General features: G+C 42.6%; 1 protein-coding gene across 15 annotated transcripts in view; it reads left to right on the top strand.

Moving 5' to 3' along the window:
• LOC110521287 (pleckstrin homology domain-containing family A member 7) overlaps positions 1-20,805 on the top strand; it is a 182,240-nt gene that overhangs the window by 148,482 nt on the left and 12,953 nt on the right. For 5 of the 15 annotated variants that reach the window (XM_090231111.1, XM_090231116.1, XM_090231112.1 and 2 more), the window contains 12 exons: positions 118-201; positions 1,283-1,504; positions 3,390-3,443; positions 10,086-10,151; positions 12,327-12,407; positions 12,693-12,842; positions 13,340-13,441; positions 13,605-13,716; positions 14,060-14,187; positions 15,823-16,011; positions 18,830-18,926; positions 19,078-19,169. In XM_090231111.1, the coding sequence (XP_090087237.1) occupies positions 118-201; positions 1,283-1,504; positions 3,390-3,443; positions 10,086-10,151; positions 12,327-12,407; positions 12,693-12,842; positions 13,340-13,441; positions 13,605-13,716; positions 14,060-14,187; positions 15,823-16,011; positions 18,830-18,926; positions 19,078-19,169 (1,377 nt within the window). Of the gene's footprint in view, positions 1-117; positions 202-1,282; positions 1,505-3,389; positions 3,444-9,174; positions 9,452-10,085; positions 10,152-12,326; positions 12,408-12,692; positions 12,843-13,339; positions 13,442-13,604; positions 13,717-14,059; positions 14,188-15,822; positions 16,012-18,829; positions 18,927-19,077; positions 19,170-20,805 lie in introns of those variants that run through there. The other 10 variants (XM_021598745.3, XM_090231120.1, XM_090231115.1 and 7 more) reach the window with 5 other exon arrangements.

The following is a 20,805-nucleotide window of genomic DNA, read 5'->3' as shown; positions in this document are numbered from 1 at the left end:
GACAGGTTTGTCATTTTTCTGACAGTATTATGCAGGTGTAATAACGGCAGCTTAATGGACTGTTTAACTGCAGTGTGTGTGTGTGTGTGTGTGTGTGTGTGTGTGTGTGTTCACCAGGCTGCCACCATCGACAGACGGTCCATCCCTCCCTCCTGCTACATCACACACACGGTCAGCGCGCCCAGCCTTCACGGGAAGACGGTACGGCCTCACACACCCAGTCACAACCCAAACATGTTGTGTTAGATAATAACATGAAGTCGGGGATCGAGTGTTTCTTGAATAACGTGGACACCTTGCCATCGGGTTAACTTACTTACAGTACTTCTTTACTAGGACAGCTATGGGACGTGAACCAGCAACATTCTGGTTCAAACAGTTTTCAGATGTAGATAGAGATATTTGAATGGCCTCCGTGTCGGCATCAATAGTTCCAAGGCAATACACTTGGAAAGTGGACTGCGTCCTTATCGGTCAAATTTAAACACAGCCGGAGACACTTTATTATTTTTTTAAGACGTGTTAGTGACACAAAATTGTTACTGTAGCTAGCAGAAGAGTGTAGGAGCGGTGGCTAACTTACTGTTAATAACTTTAGCTAGCAAACTTGGCTAACTGTGGGGTGAAACAACTTAGCTAGTTAGTTAGCTATATCACTTTTCTAGCCAACATAACACTGCCTGCAAAACTGGTAAGATGTCTCCACTACAATTTGTTTGACTTCTGTGAGGTCTCCAGTAAGATTGCAAAGTTGGAATGTAATTAGGGCTGTGGCGATTATGGAATTTGGGGTAGTAATTAATTGCCATGCAAATGACCACAGTTATTGTCATTTTTGCCAACAAATATTTTGAGCTTATAATTTATTATAATGCATACAAAATACCTAATGAATGCAACACAGCTTTAACCTCTTCATGTAAAAATTTGAAACTGCTATTGGGTAAACTAGATCTACTTGAAAAGGAAGTTGAATTCCCACCCTTTCTACACTGAATGTATGAAAGCTATTCTTTTTTGGGGGGGGGTTCATGGTTACTGTCGATAATTGACGATTACACTATTATTCTGAAATTGTGCCAACCCTAAATGTAATTATCATGGAACGTTTGGTGCTAACAGGACCGAGCAGTTGAACCTAACTGTATTCTATACAGCTCTGAGTATCTTGGCTAACTGTTGGGCAGTCAATCTGCGTTGGGCAGTCTATCTGCATTGGGATATTAACTCCGCCACTCCCTCCCTCTGACCCCCGTGGGACACACTGCTATTACACACGCAGCCGGAGGAACTCACCCTCCTGCTCATTCAGCTCCGGAGGCATCAGGCAAAGATGGCCTCCGCGCGCCACCACACGGTAACCCAGATGCAGCACTTCAACTACAGCCCCTCTGGCCCCCACCTCCGCCCCAACAACAACAACCCCCTCTTCTCCTCCGGCCCTTCTTCTCTGGGGTCCTTACTAGGCCCCCCAGGCCCCATGGGCCGCGGCAGCAGCAGCCAGGTGGGGGCCCCCAGTACACCTGGCCTTCTTTACCCCACTGATGTGAGCTCAACCTGGGCGCATGGCTATTTGTGTGACCTGGTTGGCTGCCACCCATAGTGTCTTTCTATAAGGCCATGGCAACATATGGTTTTTGTACTCCCAGCTAGGCTCTCATGTAGCTGTGTACTGTGTGTTAGCATGTTGTGCTAGTTAGCTTCCATACTGTCATCCTGGTCTGGTTGGCTTTAGGTGCAGTTAAAACATTTTTTTATCTGCCTGGGCTTTGATGTCTCTCGCAAATGTTTTTGTGTTTTAGAAGTGTGTGGCTGAGATGTTGCTAGGAGACGTATTTGGGCTTGTGATGTTGGAGCTGCTGCTTGTAGCTTCCATTTCTTATTTGCACGTCTTGCGTCTCAGGTGGCATAACATAGAGAAGCTCATGGATGAAGTGTGTGTGAGTGTGTGAGTGTGTGAGTGTGTGAGTGTGTGAGTGTGTGTGAGTGTGTGTGAGTGTGTGTGAGTGTGTGTGAGTGTGTGTGAGTGTGTGTGAGAGTGTGTGAGAGTGTGTGAGAGTGTGTGTGAGAGTGTGTGTGAGAGTGTGTGTGAGAGTGTGTGTGAGAGTGTGTGTGAGAGTGTGTGTGAGAGTGTGTGTGAGAGTGTGTGAGTGTGTGTGTGTGGGTGTGTGTGAGTGCGTTGGATGACATTAGGGTTTTGTTTGACTTTTTCACAATTTAATGTTTTACTCCTCTTATAACACGCCTCACAGTTGACGATTATCCAATAGCCTATTCTTGAAAATAGGCTTACGATCATCTCACCCATAATTCATAATCCACTACGAATGATTATAGAAAAACGTACAAATCATTATTATGCATTCTATAACCCACTGTGAATGATTATAGAAGAACGTACAAATCATTATTATGCATTCTATAACCCACTATGAATGATTATAGAAGAACGTACAAATCATTATTATGCATTCTATTAACCCACTATGAATGATTATAGAAGAACGTACAAATCATTATTATGCATTCTATAACCCACTATGAATGATTATAGAAGAACGTACAAATCATTATTATGCATTCTATAACCCACTATGAATGATTATAGAAGAACGTACAAATCATTATTATGCATTCTATAACCCACTATGAATGATTATAGAAGAACGTACAAATCATTATTATGCATTCTATAACCCACTATGAATGATTATAGAAGAACGTACAAATCATTATTATGCATTCTATAACCCATTATGGTAGGTTTGATGTTATTGAATAGCGCTATATACACTGTACAAAACATTAGGAACATCTTCCCCTTTTGCCCCCAGAACAGATTCAATTCATTGGGGCATGGACTCGACAAGGTGTCTCAAGCATTCCACAGGGATGCTGGTCCATGTTGACTCCAATGCTTCCTACAGTTGTGTCACTTTGGGTGGACCATTGTTACATACGGGAAACTGTTGAGCGTGGAAAAACCCAGCAGTGTTCCAGTTCTTTAGACACCTACTACCATACACTGTTCAAAGGCGCTTAAATATTTTGTCTTGCCCACTCACCCACTGAATGGCACACACACATTATCCATGTCTTCATCTACACTGATTGAAGTGGATTTAACAAGTGACTTCAATAAGGGATCATAGTGTTCACCTCGATTCACCTGGTCAGTCTGTCATGGAAAGAGCAAGTGTTCCTAATGTTTTGTACACTCAGTGTAAATCCAATGTATTATTATCAATGATTCATTAGAGCAAATATTATGGACTATACAGTTAGATCACTATTATGGAAGCGTATAGCTGTCATCATTCTGTACACTTCCATACTGGAATGCCATAAAGCTTTGCTTGACACTTCTTTCTCTCCACTCCACCCTGAAGGTTGACGATACTTACATGCAACTGAAGAAGGACCTGGAGTATCTAGACTTGAAGGTGGGAACTGGTGATGGAGAGTCGCTCTCCTCCTGTTGTTCCCTTTTTTACTCCTCCTCTTCCCTTTCTCCTCCTTTTCCATCTCTTTCTCCTCATTTTCCATCTCTTTCTCCTCCTTTTCCATCTTTCTCAAACTTTTCCATCTCTTTCTCCTCCTCTTCCCTCTCTCCTCCTTTCTCCTCCTTTTCCATCTCTTTCTCCTCCTCTTCCATCTCTTTCTCCTCCTCTTCCATCTTTCTCAAACTTTTCCATCTCTTTCTCCTCCTCTTCCCTCTCTCCTCCTTTCTCCTCCTTTTCCATCTCTTTCTCCTCCTCTTCCATCTCTTTCTCCTTCTCTCTTCTCCTCTTTCTCCTCCTTTTCCATCTCTTTCTCCTCCTCTTCCATCTCTTTCTCCTTCTCTCTTCTCCTCTTTCTCCTCCTTTTCCATCTCTTTCTCCTCCTTTTCCATCTCTTTCTCCTCTTCCTTCTCCTTTTCCTCCTCTTTCACCTCCTTTTCCATCTCTTTCTCCTCCTTTTCCATCTTTCACCTCCTTTTCCATCTCTTTCTCCGCCTCTTCCATCTCTTTCTCCTCCTCTTCCTTCTCCTTTTCCATCTCTTTCTCCTCCTCTTCCCTCTTTCTCCCCCTTTTCCATCTCTTTCTCCCCCTTTTCCATCTCTTTCACCTCCTTTTCCATCTCTTTCTCCTCCTTTTCCACCTCTTTCTCCTCCTCTTCCCTCTCTCCTCCTTTCTCCTCCTTTTCCATCTCTTTCTCCTCTTCCATCTCTTTCTCCTCCTCTTCCATCTCTTTCTCCTCCTCTTCCTTCTCTCTTCTCTTCTTTCTCCTCCTTTTCCATCTTTCTCCTCCTTTTCCATCTCTTTCTCCTCCTTTTCCACCTCTTTCTCCTCCTCTTCCCTCTCTCCTTCTTTTCCATCTCTTTCTCCCCCTTTTCCATCTCTTTCTCCCCCTTTTCCATCTCTTTCTCAACCTTTTCCTTCTTTTTCTCAACCTTCTCCCTCTCCTCTTCTTCTCCTCCTTTTCCCTCTTTCTCCTCCTCTTCCCTCTTTTTTTCTCTTCCTCTTCCCTCTCTTTCTCCTCTTCTGTGCGTTCCCCCTTACCTGTAGGCCTAACACCTGGCCAAAGTTCTGTATCACACTCACCTTGCTTTCTCACGGTGTAGGAGGAAGTTGCCCCGAGACGCTAATCTTGGGTCAGTTTAGCATTTTCCCCATTAAATGGCAAATTTTAGGATTGGGGTAGGGGATGCTGATCCTAGACCTTTACCTAGGGGAAACATCATCCCGGAGTGGATCTTAAATATTGTATCAATTATTTCAGACTTTTTCTTATTCTTTGGAAGGCTATTTTTCATACACCAATTAAGCTAGAAACGTCATTCAAACTTACCAACCTGACCAGTGTGCTTATTTACAACTTTTTGATAACTATTTGAACTATTAAGCTTTTTGTCCTCTTGAAAAACCTTGTCCACTTTAATGGGATATCTTCAACAAATGTGCCATTTATTAAAACTCCCAGACTTCCAACATTTTCTCTCAACTCTGGAAGTTTGACCACTTAAATTAGACAATCTTAGAGCGTATGAAGTCGTAGTCGACTTCTCTGTTTTACAAATCAGCAATCAGAAGATACAGCTGCTTTATATTTTAGTAATCTAGCGCTGTCTTTTTATTTAACCTTTGTTTCTTCATCTCTCAGAATATAAACCTTTGTTTCCTCATCTCTCAGAATATAAACCTTTGTTTCCTCATCTCTCAGAATATAAACCTTTGTTTCCTCATCTCTCAGAATATAAACCTTTGTTTCCTCATCTCTCAGAATATAAACCTTTGTTTCCTCATCTCTCAGAATATAAACCTTTGTTTCCTCATCTCTCAGAATATAAACCTTTGTTTCCTCATCTCTCAGAATATAAACCTTTGTTTGCTCATCTCTCAGAATATAAACCTTTGTTTCCTCATCTCTCAGAATATAAACCTTTGTTTCCTCATCTCTCAGAATATAAACCTTTGTTTGCTCATCTCTCAGAATATAAACATTTTTAACCCTTTCCATTTTTTTGTGTTTCATTTTCTCTGTGCACATGCCTCTGATAGAAAGAAGCATCTTGTATGGGTGTGGGCACACACCAATCAGAGTGCTGAATTTGCCATCATGTTGAAAGAGCCTGCATGCTGGCCGCCACTAAGTCATTACTTATAAACTACAGATGTATCATGTAAATCAAGTTTTAACTGCATAGGAACATGTCATGGGATGCATTGTTAACATTGTCGGTGGCCGTGTCTTCACAAATTAAGGAGTGTGACTTCGTCACAAGCTCGACAAACTGCTCTGGCTCGCCGGTTTCAACCACAAGGAATAACGCCTAGCAGATACTGTTGTGGGAATCTACATCTCCCTTGTTATAAAACCTTTGTTTCCTCATATCTCTCAGAACATTCAAGTATTTGAAGACTAAACAGAACATTGTGGGCTCTGGTCTTGTGCTAGGACCTCGAAAATCCGATGCAGCTTCAATTATGGGTCCTAGCACCGGTACTAGCACATCTATACTAAACAGTATGTTGAAAATCGTATGTAGTATGATTAGTACGCAGTATGTTGTTTTAGTAATCAGTAGGTGAAGACAGATTTCAGAAAACAACCTCTACAGACAGTTTCTGAAGGAATAGTCATTGCGTTCCAAGATGACCGCTCCACCGAGGTCCATAATGTCCATTTCCGATTTGTCAAATTTAATGAAATGCGGCAGGGTTGTAGAACCCACCAACAGTAACTGGCACTACTATTAGGCCTACTTCTACTACTGTTACTACTACTACTACTGTTACTACTGTTACTACTACTACTGTTACTACTGTTACTACTACTACAGTTACTACTGTTACTACTACTGTTACTGTTACTACTACCACTGTTACTACTACTACTACTACTGTTACTACTGTTACTACTACTACTGTTACTACTACTACTACTACTGTTACTACTGCTACTACTACTGTTACTACTACTACTGTTACTACTACTACTGTTACTACTACTACTACTACTACTGTTACTACTGTTACTACTACTACTGTTACTACTGTTACTACTACTACTACTGTTACTACTACTACTGTTACTACTACTACTGTTACTACTACTACTACTACTGTTACTACTACTGTTACTACTGTTACTGTTACTACTACCACTGTTACTACTACTACTACTACTGTTACTACTGTTACTACTACTACTGTTACTACTACTACTACTACTACTGTTACTACTGCTACTGTTACTGTTACTACTACTACTGTTACTGCTGCTACTGTTACTACTGTTACTACTACTACTGTTACTATTGTTACTACTACTACTGTTACTACTGTTACTACTACTGCTACTACTGTTACTACTACTACTGTTACTACTGTTACTACTGTTACTACTACTACTGTTACTACTACTACTGTTACTACTACTACTGTTACTACTGTTACTACTACTACTGTTACTACTGTTGCTACTGTTACTACTACTACTACTGTTACTACTACTTCTGGTACTACTACTACTACTACTGTTACTACTACTACTGCTACTACTGTTAGTACTACTACTGCTACTACTACTACTGTTACTACTGTTACTACTACTACTGTTACTACTACTACTACTGTTACTACTGTTACTACTACTACTACTATTGTTACTACTATTACTACTACTACTGTTACTAATGTTACTACTACTACTACTACTACTGTTACTACTACTACTACTGTTACTACTGTTACTACTACTACTGTTACTACTGTTACTACTACTACTGTTACTAATGTTACTACTACTACTGTTACTACTACTACTGCTACTACTGTTACTACTACTACTGTTACTGCTACTACTGTTACTACTACTACTGTTACTACTACTACTACTGTTACTACTGTTACTACTACTACTACTACTGTTACTACTATTACTACTACTACTGTTACTAATGTTACTACTGTTACTACTACTACTGTTACTACTACTACTGCTACTACTACTACTGCTACTACTGTTACTACTACTACTGTTACTACTACTACTGCTGCTACTACTGTTACTACTACTACTACTACTGTTACTACTGTTACTACTGTTACTGCTACTACTGTTACTACTGTTACTACTACTACTACTGTTACTACTACTACTACTGTTACTACTACTACTGTTACTACTGTTACTACTACTACTACTACTACTGTTACTACTACTACTACTACTACTGTTACTACTACTACTACTACTACTACTACTAGTGTTACTACTACTACTACTACTTATGTTACTACTACCACTACTACTACTACTACTACTACTACTACTACTACTACTGTTACTACTGTTACTACTACTACTACTACTTCTGTTACTACTACCACTACTACTACTACTACTACTACTACTACTACTACTACTACTGTTACTACTACTACTGTTACTACTACTACTACTACTTCTGTTACTACTACCACTACTACTACTACTACTACTACTACTACTACTACTACTACTACTACTGTTACTACTACTACTGTTACTACTACTACTGTTACTACTGTTACTACTACTACTACTGTTACTACTACTGTTACTACTACTGTTACTACTACTGTTACTACTGTTACTACTACTACTATGTTTACTACTGTTACTACATTCACTACTGTTACTACTTTCACTACTGTTACTACTACTACTACTGCTGTTACTACTACTACTACTACTACTACTACTGTTACTACTACTACTACTGTTAATACTACTGTTACTACTACTACTGTTACTACTTTCACTACTGTTACTACTACTGCTACTACTACTGCTACTACTACTACTGTTACTACTACTACTGCTACTACTGTTACTACTACTACTACTACTACTACTGTTACTACTACTACTGTTACTACTACTACTGTTACTACTTTCACTACTGTTACTACTACTACTGCTACTAATACTACTGTTACTACTACTACTGCTACTACTACTAATGTTATTACTGCTATTATAATTATAATAATAATAATACTGCTGCTTGTATTAAGACTGTTACTGCTACTGCTACTACTACTGTTACTACCTCTAATATTGTTACTGCTACTACTAATACTACTTCTCCTTCTACTCCTTTTTAATGATTGCAACGCAAAACAAAAATGTCCCTCTTTCAGTAAGTTTTCTTCAGTTTAGAGCCTAATGAACACAGCCCTGGTGTCTTGGGTGTCGATAATACAACCTTTCTATCAAACCAAAGGACAAATGGTTGAGTTGCTGGATGTATGACAAACGCTGGTGGTGTTACCAACCAAGCCTTACTATGTGACCCGGGTCACAGCACCATTGTACCAGAGAGTACATTATATTCTTCCCTGCCCAGAGCACACATTTCTGCACAACAACACACCATTCAAATACAACCACCTTAACCAATAGTCTGTGAACTACAGTTGGCTTTAAATCACAGAGAAGGTGAAGGTCACTGATGTAGTCCAGCCAACATGCTACGGGTGGGTTTCACAACCACTAGACGACCATAATGCTGACTCCATACTGTTGTAAATATGACGTAACAGTTGGTATATAAACTGATGTATTCAATTGGTCAAATTGATATCTTGCTCATAGCGAACGGCAGCCATTTTGTAACAGTGGCTCTCTATCTCCTATTTGACACAGATCAAAAGTTTAGAGCCGTTGATCCTCATGGCTCACAGTGTGCTACTGCACTGCACTGCCAGGCCTCTCGGGCCACTATGGAACGTAAGCACTGTGGACACACTGTATGTGCATCTGTATGTTTTGTGTGTGTCTCTGTGTGTGTGCGTGCGTCTGTGTTTGTTGTGGCGTCTGTGTGTATATAGCAATGTGTAAATGTGTGTGTGTGCGCTCGAGCGCAAGATTGTGTGATTGAGTGTATGAGCGTGTGTGTATACATTTTTATGAGAGAGACCATCCCTTCGCTTAACACTGCGTGTCTATGTCCATGGTTGTGTATGGGCACTGGCTTGGCATTGACCCCTCTGTGACCCGTGACTCCTCAGCAATGTGATTGGTGGTTCTGGGATGGCTCTGCAGTGCATGTGCTGTGGTTGCTGTGGTTGGTTCGGTGGTTGAAAAGCTAGCAGCTTGCACCATCGTGTTGGTCTCCTTCATGTATTCCCACTACAGCAAAACACAGCATGGTTACCAACATCCCAGTTGGGTCAGAATATACTCTAGGAATTCAATAAAATGGTTGTACAAATCCATGTATTTCCAGTGCTCAGAGTTTTCTAAGGAATAAGCTGTCTTTTTTTTGGGTTTGGTTTGTTGTCCATCTTATTGCCATGAAAAGATATGAAGATATATTTTCTTAACTGAAAGAAAACCCATGGTCATGGTCATCATGATGTGTTCATGGAAAGAGCTTCTTTATCTGTCTGTGTCACATTGTACACCTGTCAGTGGCTCTTTTCCTACTCTGTCATCATGGTACATTCACTCTGACGGTCTCCTCGTTGTGCTTTCAGGGAACCGTTCAGTGTCCTCAACAGCCGATAAACACAGAGCAACACTATTTGAAAATGTCTTTGTTTTCTGGTTCCAAGGTGGTTGGAAGTCAGTCGTTGAAAGAAGAGACGAAACCTGTCAAAATAGCTGAGAGTGACGTTGATGTAAGTATGAGCAGTTTTCCACATTACACACACACACACACACACACACACACTCGCACACTCTCTCTCTCTCTCTCCCACCAGCAACACTCAATAACATTTTCCACTGTTCTTGCAAAAGGACATTGAGTTTTGGCTTTAAGGACATTGAGTTTTTGCTTTAGCTGAGATGAGGAGACACTGACTACCATAGATCCTGAGAGAGAGCAGTCTAGATAAGATGAGGGACTACCATAGACCCTGAGAGAGAGAGAGAGAGCAGTCTAGATAAGATGAGGAGGGACTACCATAGACCATGAGAGAGCAGTCTAGATAAGATGAGGAGGGACTACCATAGACCCTGAGAGAGCAGTCTAGATAAGATGAGGAGGGACTACCATAGACCCTGAGAGAGCAGTCTAGATGAGATGAGGAGGGACTATCAATAGACCCTTAGAGAGAGAGAGCAGTCTAGATAAGATGAGGGACTACCATAGACCCTGAGAGAGAGCAGTCTAGATAAGATGAGGAGGAACTACCATAGACCCTGAGAGAGAGCAGTCTAAATGAGATGAGGAGGGACTACCAATAGACCCTGAGAGAGCAGTCTAGATGAGATGAGGAGGGACTACCATAAACCCTTAGAGAGCAGTCTAGATGAGATGAGGAGGGACTACCATAAACCCTGAGAGAGCAGTCTAGATGAGATGGGGAGGGACTACCATAAACCCTGAGAGAGCAGTCTAGATAAGATGAGGAGGGACTACAAAAGACCCTTAGAGAGAGCAGTCTAGATAAGATGAGGAGGGACTACCATAGATCCTTAGAGAGAGCAGTCTAGATAAGATGAGGAGGGACTACCATAGACCCTGAGAGAGAGCTGTCTAATAAGAAAATAAGAGTTGACTATGATGTGTCCTTTTTTGGGGGGGGGGGATATTTACCTCAACTTCAGGAGGAAGATGTATGAGTTAAATGTATATTTTTTTCTCCTATCAGAGTGTAACTACCACCAAAGGAGTTAGAGTTGTGGTTTTGTAGCTTGTCATGGTTGCACTTTAACCATTTATAAGGATGCTGTTATTCTTCTGTCCACAATGAATATTCCATGGCATCAATACAGCAATCTTACTGCAAACAAAAAAATGATGTATTCAACAGAATTGCAAATTGAGATTAAACACTATAACATATGTTTGGGTCTGCGACAGAAACCATGCATCCTAATATAGCAATTTTCTCTCGTTTCCAAACTACAAATAATTATGATGCTACATCTTTATGCAAGGACTTTAATAAGATTGAATACGAGTAGTTCAGACGGAGCGCTGTGTTTGATCTTACTGCCCTCATGAGAGACAGTCGTTTGCTACATTGAGAGGGGAAGATGAGTTGAACCTTCGTCATGACGCTTGGGTTTCTTAGTGTGAATCCCACATGGTACTCTATTCCCTATATAGTGCACTACTATGACCATGGCCTTATGGTAGCGCACTATATAAGTATTAGGGTGCGATTTGGGGCCACACTCTTAATCAGGGATTAATTAAGAGGGCCCAGAGGTTCTTGGAAATGTTGACAGAAGGGCCATGTGGGATGTGGCGTATTTACGTAATGGATTCACTCTGCATAATTATCAGCTAATGAGACAGGAGAGAAGGATGTACGTACGTACGTACGCGCGCGCGCACACACACACACACACACACACACACACACATTCATGTGCAAGCAGGTTAAATGTGAGAGTGGGGGTGAGATGAATACACAGAGGATAATGACACACACTCTTCACCTGGGTGATGTTGATAGGGGTTATGGGAAAGATTGAGAGCCACTGTGGACAGTAAATTGAGATTAAACACTATAACATATGTTTGGGTCTGCGACAGAAACCATGCATCCTAATATAGCAATTTTCTCTCGTTTCCAAACTACAAATAATTATGATGCTACATCTTTATGCAAGGACTTTAATAAGATTGAATACGAGTAGTTCAGACGGAGCGCTGTGTTTGATCTTACTGCCCTCATGAGAGACAGTCGTTTGCTACATTGAGAGGGGAAGATGAGTTGAACCTTCGTCATGACGCTTGGGTTTCTTAGTGTGAATCCCACATGGTACTCTATTCCCTATATAGTGCACTACTATGACCATGGCCTTATGGTAGCGCACCCTTTCTCCCTGGCCTACAGGTGAAACTCAGTGGGTTATGTGAGCAGGACAAGAACCTGAAGGAACTGGAGGTCCAGATCAGCTCTCTGAAGAACAATAAGGTACTGACACTTCATCTCTATACTCTCATACAGTAAGTCTCACAGCGTTGGGGTCCATTTTCATTTGTAATCAGCCATTATAGGAAGTCAATGTCCATTCAATGTATGAGTTGTTAAAACATCTCCTCGTGGATGGGATTTGAGGTTAAAGTATATTCTTTTGTATGGTTTTCTTCCACTTTGACAGAAATACTCGCATTGTGTGAGTTTCCCGTACTGAGTTGAAATGGAATTTACCTCGATCCTGCTGTCTCTGATATTGACCTCTAACCCCTGACCCATCAGGACAAGCTGGAGTCGGTTCTGGACCTGTCCCGCCAACAGATGGAGCAGTACAGAGACCGGCCGGCCCACCTGGAAAAGATAGCCTACCAGCAGAGACTCCTACAGGAGGACGTGGTGCACATCAGGGCCCAGATCTCCAGAGTGTCCACGGTAAGATTATCAAACACCTGTGAGTGTGTGTGGGACACTCAGAGGAGGCTGGTGGGAGGAGCTATAGGAGGGCGGCTCATTGTAATGGCTGGAATGGAGTTAATAGAACAGAGTCAAACGGAGTTTCATGTGTTTGATACTATTCCATATATTCCCTTTCAGCCATTACAATGAGCCGTTCTCCTATAGCTCCTCCCACCAGCCTCCTCTTGTGTGCATGGGTGTGTACCCTGATTCACACTATAAGTACTGGCCTGGTTACGTATCCACCATAGTTACTGGCACCGTGCTGGAAACGACAATATGAAAAGAAACTATCTGAGCCAGCACCGTACGGTTCGGATCAGCCCAACATGGTGAATCGGGCATCTTCGTGTGTGTGAGTGTGTTAGGTACATGCAGATCCTAGTGTATGGTCTTCTGTGTCGTTCAGACTGACACATTCCGCGTTATGTGTTCATGAAAACTCTTACCTCGCTGCCTTGTGTTTTGTGTAGGAGATGTCCCGGGCCTGGGAGGAGTACAGCAGGCTAGAGAGCTCAGTGGAACAGCTGAGGACCGCGCTACAGACCACCATGAACTACAGCACCACCTCTCAGGTCAGAATGGGTACTGCACCTCAACTTCACAGCTCAGTGCGCACACAGTGTTGTTATTCACTGTCTTGAAGAGTGTTCGGTAGATGGTTGTATCTACTGTGAAAATACTGTTGCGTTTTAGAGCACAGTAGCAACCAGCTAAAGCATGTGTTTGAAATTCTAGCGGGAGAAATCGGAGATAAAGCGGGAGCTGTGGAGAATGGAAGACGTGATGGCAGGGCTGAGCGCCAGCAGAGCCAACTACAAGATCACCATCAACTCAGTGCAGAACCCAGGTGGGAGAATGTTCAACTGCCCAGAGACTTCTGCCAACTATGTTTTACTCAATTGAATTCAAATATAACGACTTTATTCGTCCCCTTGGGGGAATTCCTAACTACAATACACTATATGGGAGACAAACAATCATAGTAGTTTTCCATACCAAATAGCCAAATCTAGTCTCCATATACCATGTGCTTCTGTTACAAAAACAGTGATACCTTCATATTCTAACACTTACCATGACAGACAGAAAAGCACAGAGGTCAGTCATAAGTTAATTCTTGGCCTGTGTGTGGATATGAATGTGAATACGGATGCACTCTTATTCATTTGCTTGTGCATTTTTTTTTCCAGAGAGGAAACTAGTGCCTTCAGTGTTGGACCCTGCAGTGCCTTCCCAGTGCCCTACACCCCCACTAGGGGAGGTTAGGCCCCCTCCTCTCAGCTCATACATACTGCCTCACAACCCTGTGCCAAAGTGGGTGAGTGGAAGTTCAGTTTGTAAATCTGGGTTTACTGGGGGATTAGAACCTGTACAATGACCAACTCAGTGGCCTTGTGCTTAGAGTGTCCGCCCTGAGATTGGAAGGTTTTGAGTTCAATCCCTGGCCGAGACTGTAACAATGGGACCTGATGCGTCTCCGCTTGGCCTTCAGTATTAAGGAGATAGATTGGGGGTAAGACCCTGCTACGGACTAGCGTCCTGTCCAGGGAGTATACTTGTACATTATGTTAGAGTTGTTGATCAACAGCATTGTAGCTACTCCACAATACTAACCTCATTAATAGAGTAGAAAGAAGGAAGCCTGTAAAGAATAAAATTATTCCTAAACATGCAACAAGACACTAAAGTAATACTGCAAAAATGTGTCAAAGCAATTCACTTTTTGTGTTACTTTAAAGTGTTATGTTTGGCGTAAATCCGATACAACACATTACTAAGTACCACACTCCATATTTTCAAGCATAGTGGTGGCTGCATCATGTTATGGGTATGCTTTCTCCTATCACAGCCATTAAACTCTGTAGTTTTAAAGTCACCATGGGTTTCTTTGCTCTCCGGCAACTGAGTTAAGATGGACGCCTGTAACATTGTAGTGACTGGGTGTATTGATACACCATCCAAAGTGTAATTAATAACTTCACCCTGCTCAAAGGGATATTCAATGTCTGTTTTTTTTTAGGTGCCCTTTGCAAGGCATTGGAAAACCTCCCTTGCCTTATTGGTTGAATCTGTGTTTGAAATTCACAGCTCGACTGAGGGACATTACAGATAATTGTATGTGTGGGGTACAGAGATAAGTTAGTCATTAAAAAATAATGTTAAACTATTATTGCACGCAGTGAGTCCATGCAACTTATTATATTACTTGTTAAGCAAATGTTTACTCCTGAACTTATTTAGGCTCGCCATAACGAAGGTGTTGAATAGATATTGACTCAAGACATTTCAGCTTTTCATTTTGTATTAGTTTGTAAAACATAGCTCCCCGTTATGGGGTATTGTGTGTAGGCCAGTGACAAAAACATCTCAATTTAACCCATTTTCTATTCAGGCTGTAACACAACAAATTGTGGAAAAAGTCAAGGAGTGTGAATACTTTCTGAAGGCACTGTAGATGAAACAGTCATCTGAATATGAAACTAGATAGACCTGAGTTATTCATATTCACTGTTTCATGTATTTCACTATGAAACTAGATAGCACTGAGTTAGTAGAATGACTCCCTCCTAATCAGTGGTGGTGTCTGAAAGCATTACTAGCTGACAAATCTTTGATTCCTCCCTTCCTTGATTCTTCAGTTTCTCCCCTCCCTCTCAATGCTCATTGGAGCAGAGGCTCCAAGGTTCCTGCCCGCAGGCCTCTACCTTCAATGAACTTTGTGGTACTTTCCAATAAGGTAGAATCTCAATTGTATTTCCTTGATTTCTCGCATCCTCTCTCCTCAAAACCCATTGGATGAGAAAGTCAGAGGTTCCTCCCCTCTCATCCCCTCTCATCTAACGGTTTTGAGGAGATGAGGAGAAAGGATGCGAGGAATCAAGGAAATGCAATTGAAATTCTTGCTAAGTACTAATTGTGACTGACTTCCTGTATGGGTGTGGCTCTGGTACAGGCAGAAGATGAGGCTCCTCCCAGGCCACCCCTGCCCCGCCTCTATGAAGACCCGCCCCCCACCATCCCACCCCTCCCCAAAGAGGCAGCAGCGGTCGTAAGACACACGTCGGTTCGAGGGCTCAAACGCCAGTCAGACGAGCGGAAGAGAGACCGTGAGGTCGGAGGGTGTGTCAACGGAGACTGTAAGGTCAGGACAAGCCATTATTTAAATGTATTTAATTAAGTCGTTTATTTTTAGGTCATTCATTTTTAAGACTAGACTTTTTTTGTACTTCTAAGGTATATGCTGCAGATAAAAACAGTTATTCAGCGGGTGCCGTTTCTGAAGTGGAACAGTCAATTGCGGCACTGTATCAAATCACCGCTGTTTTCAGCTGTCACCATCGAAGCCAGTTTCACAGGACAATAATATTGTCATGGCTAAGTGACTATCATACTGTCACACAGTCATTCTATTCCAAACAGCTGTCCTCTTTCCTCTTCTATCATGCACTAATCACTATGCATCTGAAAGAACTGAATAGCCAATATGGTGGAAATTAGTTGCCAACACACCTTTCCTGAAGGAGAGGGAATGAGGGTTGAGGAAAAGGTGACAATGTTTTGAAATGAAATGCATCCTTTACCTCACTGTGAGGTAGCGGTTAATTTAAGAGGGTTGGGCCAGTAACAGAAAGTTTTCCGGTTCAAATCCCTGAGCAGACTAGGTGAAAAATCTGTTGATGTGCCCTTGACCAAGGCACTTAATCACAATTGCTCCTGGATGTCACTCCGGATAAGAGCATCTGCTAAATGACTAAAATGTAAAACTGAGAGTATGTCTGTTATGGTGACCATAATACTGCTACACCAGCAGTCACAAGTCATGACCACAGTTAAAAACCACGTGAACGTTGAGTCATGGTAACTAGGCTTCTCCAAAAAATGCATTTGAAAAATCAAATCAAACACTTCATGAGAGCCCTGGCATTGAGTTTGAGCGGAAGTTTGAGCGGTTGACCTGTTGCCAACCGAGAGCCAGCTCCTCGTAGCTGGTTGATGCATGTAATGAAATAAGTGTTCTTATATGCCCATTATGCACAACATTTCTATATGCTATGCAATTGTGTGCGAAAACAGAGTTTTGATGGCCTCTATTAAAAAGAGGAGGATCCCATTAGCTTTCTATAGGCTGGGCCTACTATAATTATTTCTCAACTTTCCTAATATTAAGCACATTGCTTCGCAACCGGAGTAGCCTACCTGGCTGGCATGAAAATGAACCGCAGGAAAAACGTCCTCCAGTCGCTATGCAAGTGCATATGGATGCCGTCTTTTTCCCTGCCCCTGTTCCAACAGCTGCATGATGTCCCATTCTAAATCGAAACTAATGTCACACATATATTATTTAGTATATGTAAAGACAACATTAAATTGATAATAGTCTGATGAGTGAGAATATTATGACTTGTGAATGATGCCAGCGTGTGCAGTCTAATTCCTTGATCACACCAATGGTGTCATTGCGTTGTGGTACACCAGAAGTACATTAGTTTCCAATGGAACGCTGCGTTTGCCTTGCAGCATTGCGTTGCAGAGCGTTCTGTGTGGTGTATATGTTGGAATTATCGAACGTATGCATCAAACTGTATGTGTAGACGGCTAGACAGAAACGGTAGCAGAAGGTGAATGTTGAACTTTTGTTGCACACATCCAAATGATAATGCGTACTACTTTTGCACAACACACTATCTGTGTGATCAAGGCGTAAGGCAAGATACAGTGCATGCATTTTTGTGACTTTTTCATATCATAATCGCCAGCATCATGAAGCCTACCCCATGGGCCTATATGTTTTGATAAGGTTTGTATCACAACTAAAGTGGCCAAATAACTCTAAGCCTACTCTATAGGCCCAAGACCCCTGGAACAGAGTTGGAGAGCCCATAGCTTACAGAGCCTAGTGAAACAAGACCCCTGGAACAGGGTAGGAGAGCCCATAGCTTACAGAGCCTAGTGAAACAAGAACCCTGGAACAGGGTTGGAGAGCCCATAGCTTACAGAGCCTAGTGAAACAAGAACCCTGGAACAGGGTTGGAGAGCCCATAGCTTACAGAGCCTAGTGAAACAAGACCCCTGGAACAGGGTTGGAGAGCTCTGAGCCTAGTGAAACAAGACCCCTGGAACAGGGTAGGAGGGCCCATAGCCTACAGAGCCTAGTGAAACAAGACCCCTGGAACAGGGTTGGAGAGCTCTGAGCCTAGTGTAACAAGACCCCTGGAACAGGGTTGGAGAGCCCATAGCTTACAGAGCCTAGTGAAACAAGACCCCTGGAACAGGGTAGGAGAGCCCATAGCCTTCAGAGCCTAGTGTAACAAGACCCCTGGAACAGGGTTGGAGAGCCCATAGCCTACAGAGCCTAGTGTAACAAGACCCCTGGGGAACAGGGTAGGAGAACCCATAGCCTACAGAGCCTAGTGTAACAAGACCCATGGAACAGGGTTGGAGAGCCCATATCTTACAGAGCCTAGTGAAACAAGACCCCTGGAACAGGGTAGGAGAGCCCACAGCCTACAGAGCCTAGTATAACAAGACCCCTGGAACAGGGTTGGAGAGCTCTGAGCCTAGTGTAACAAGATCCCTGGAACAGGGTAGGAGAGCCCATAGCCTAGTGTAACAAGACCCCTGGAACAGGGTAGGAGAGCCCATAGCCTATAGAGCCTAGTGAAACAAGACCCCTGGAACAGGGTAGGAGAGCCCATAGCCTATAGAACCTAGTGAAACATATGTTCTTATAAACCCTGTCATTGCTCAATCGCCTGTGAAAACAGAGTTTTGACTGGCCACAATTTAAAAGAGGATCCCAGCTTTCTCATGCTGCTATATTTATTCTTAACAGTAAGCACATTAATCCGCTTTACAACCAGTGGAGCCTACCTGGCATTTTAAGTTGACTCAAACCTCACTGATCTAGTGTGACGTCTGCAGTGTGATTGTTGCGTTAACCTCTGTTGCGGTCGTTTCAGGTGGAGCTGCGGTCGTACCTCAGTGAACCAGAGCTGCCGGGGATGGGCCGGAGCAGCATAGGGTCTGAGGGGGGCTACCAGACCCTCCCAAACAAAGGTATCATCAGCTAGCCTGGAATCCAGACCTGGTTGAGGCTTGCATTCCACTCCTTGCCACTTTGTGTATTTTCAGGGCAGCGGTGCTGTGTCAGGGTGGGTTTCCTCCCAAGCATACTGTGACAGTGTTTCCTGTTTCCTGTCCGTCCCAGGTCTGTCAGGCTCATCGTCGCAGCTGAACCAATCCAGTAAAATCTCCTCCTACGTGACCCTAAGGAGAGGAGTGGCTGGCTCAGCAGGGAGGGTGAGTCACCACACAAAGGCTGCGTTCTAAAAGTAGTGCACTATTTAGGGAATAGGCTCTGGTCAAAAGTAGTGCACTATGTAGGGAATAGGCTCTGGTCAAAAGTAGTGCACTATGTAGGGAATAGGCTCTGGTCAAAAGTAGTGCACTATGTAGGGAATAGGCTCTGGTCAAAAGTAGTGCACTATGTAGGGAATAGGCTCTGGTCAAAAGTAGTGCACCACACAGGGGATGGAACGAGATATGAGTTACATCCCAAATGGCAACATATTCTCTATATTGGACTAGTAACCGGAAGGTTGCAAGTTCAAATCCCCGAGCTGACAAGGTACAAATCTGTCGTTCTGTCCCTGAACAGGCAGTTAACCCACTGTTCCTAGGCCGTTAACCCACTGTTCCTAGGCAGTTAACCCACTGTTCCTAGGCAGTTAACCCACTGTTCCTAGGCAGTTAACCCACTGTTCCTAGGCAGTTAACCCACTGTTCCTAGGCAGTTAACCCACTGTTCCTAGGCAGTTAACCCACTGTTCCTAGGCAGTTAACCCACTGTTTCTAGGCAGTTAACCCACTGTTCCTAGACCAGTTAACCCACTGTTCCTAGACCAGTTAACCCACTGTTCCTAGGCAGTTAACCCACTGTTTCTAGGCAGTTAACCCACTGTTCCTAGACCAGTTAACCCACTGTTCCTAGACCAGTTAACCCACTGTTTCTAGGCAGTTAACCCACTGTTCCTAGACCAGTTAACCCACTGTTTCTAGGCAGTTAACCCACTGTTCCTAGACCAGTTAACCCACTGTTCCTAGACCAGTTAACCCACTGTTCCTAGGCAGTTAACCCACTGTTTCTAGGCTTTGTTCTTAACTGAATTAGTTAAATAAAGGTTTAAATATATATATATATAGTGCACAACTGTTGACACAACTCTCTGTGGTCCAAATGTCCATTCTTTAATGCATGTTTCAAACTCATTCCACAGAGGGCCGAGTGTCAGCAGTTTTTCACTCCACCCTTGTACTTGATTGATGAATTAAGGTCGCTAATTAGTAAGGAACTAACCTCACCTGGTTCTCTAGGTCTTAATTGAAAGGAAAAAAATGAATGAGTTTGACACCCCTGCTTTAATGTTTCCTTGTAACCATATTTTTACTGTGTAAATACAAGCTTTTCTTTTGGTGCTGAAATCTGTAGTTTTTGATAAATGTTTATTAATGTGGAAGGAGGAGCCCGTTATTGCACGGCTATGTATTCCAAATCCAACTGACATCTCTAACAATCAGGACAAGCCCAAGTACACAGTAAGCATTTAAGAATGGATATTTATAAAAGTAGTGAGTGGTATTGCACGCTAGAAGTCGTAACTTCCTACTCCGTTGGAAAACAGTGGATTACAGGGCACAGTTAGACAGACGTCACGTTAAATTCTTATTTTATCAAAAACTACAGATTTCAGCACCAAAAAAAAGCTCACATTTACACAGGACAAACATACACTACATGACCAAAGGTATGTGGACACCTGTTCGTCGAACATCTCATTCAAAAATCATGGGCATTAATATGGAGTTGGTCCCCCCTTTGCTGCTATAACAGCCTCCACTCTTCTGGGAGGCTTTCCACTAGGCCTTTTTACATCAG

The sequence above is a fragment of the Oncorhynchus mykiss genome, chromosome 4 (genome assembly GCF_057628025.1).
Source record: "Oncorhynchus mykiss isolate SJ-2025 chromosome 4, ASM5762802v1, whole genome shotgun sequence".
NCBI lineage: Eukaryota > Metazoa > Chordata > Actinopteri > Salmoniformes > Salmonidae > Oncorhynchus > Oncorhynchus mykiss.
The sequence above is the reverse complement of the archived record's forward strand: the minus strand, read 5'-3'. Positions and strand labels throughout refer to the sequence as shown.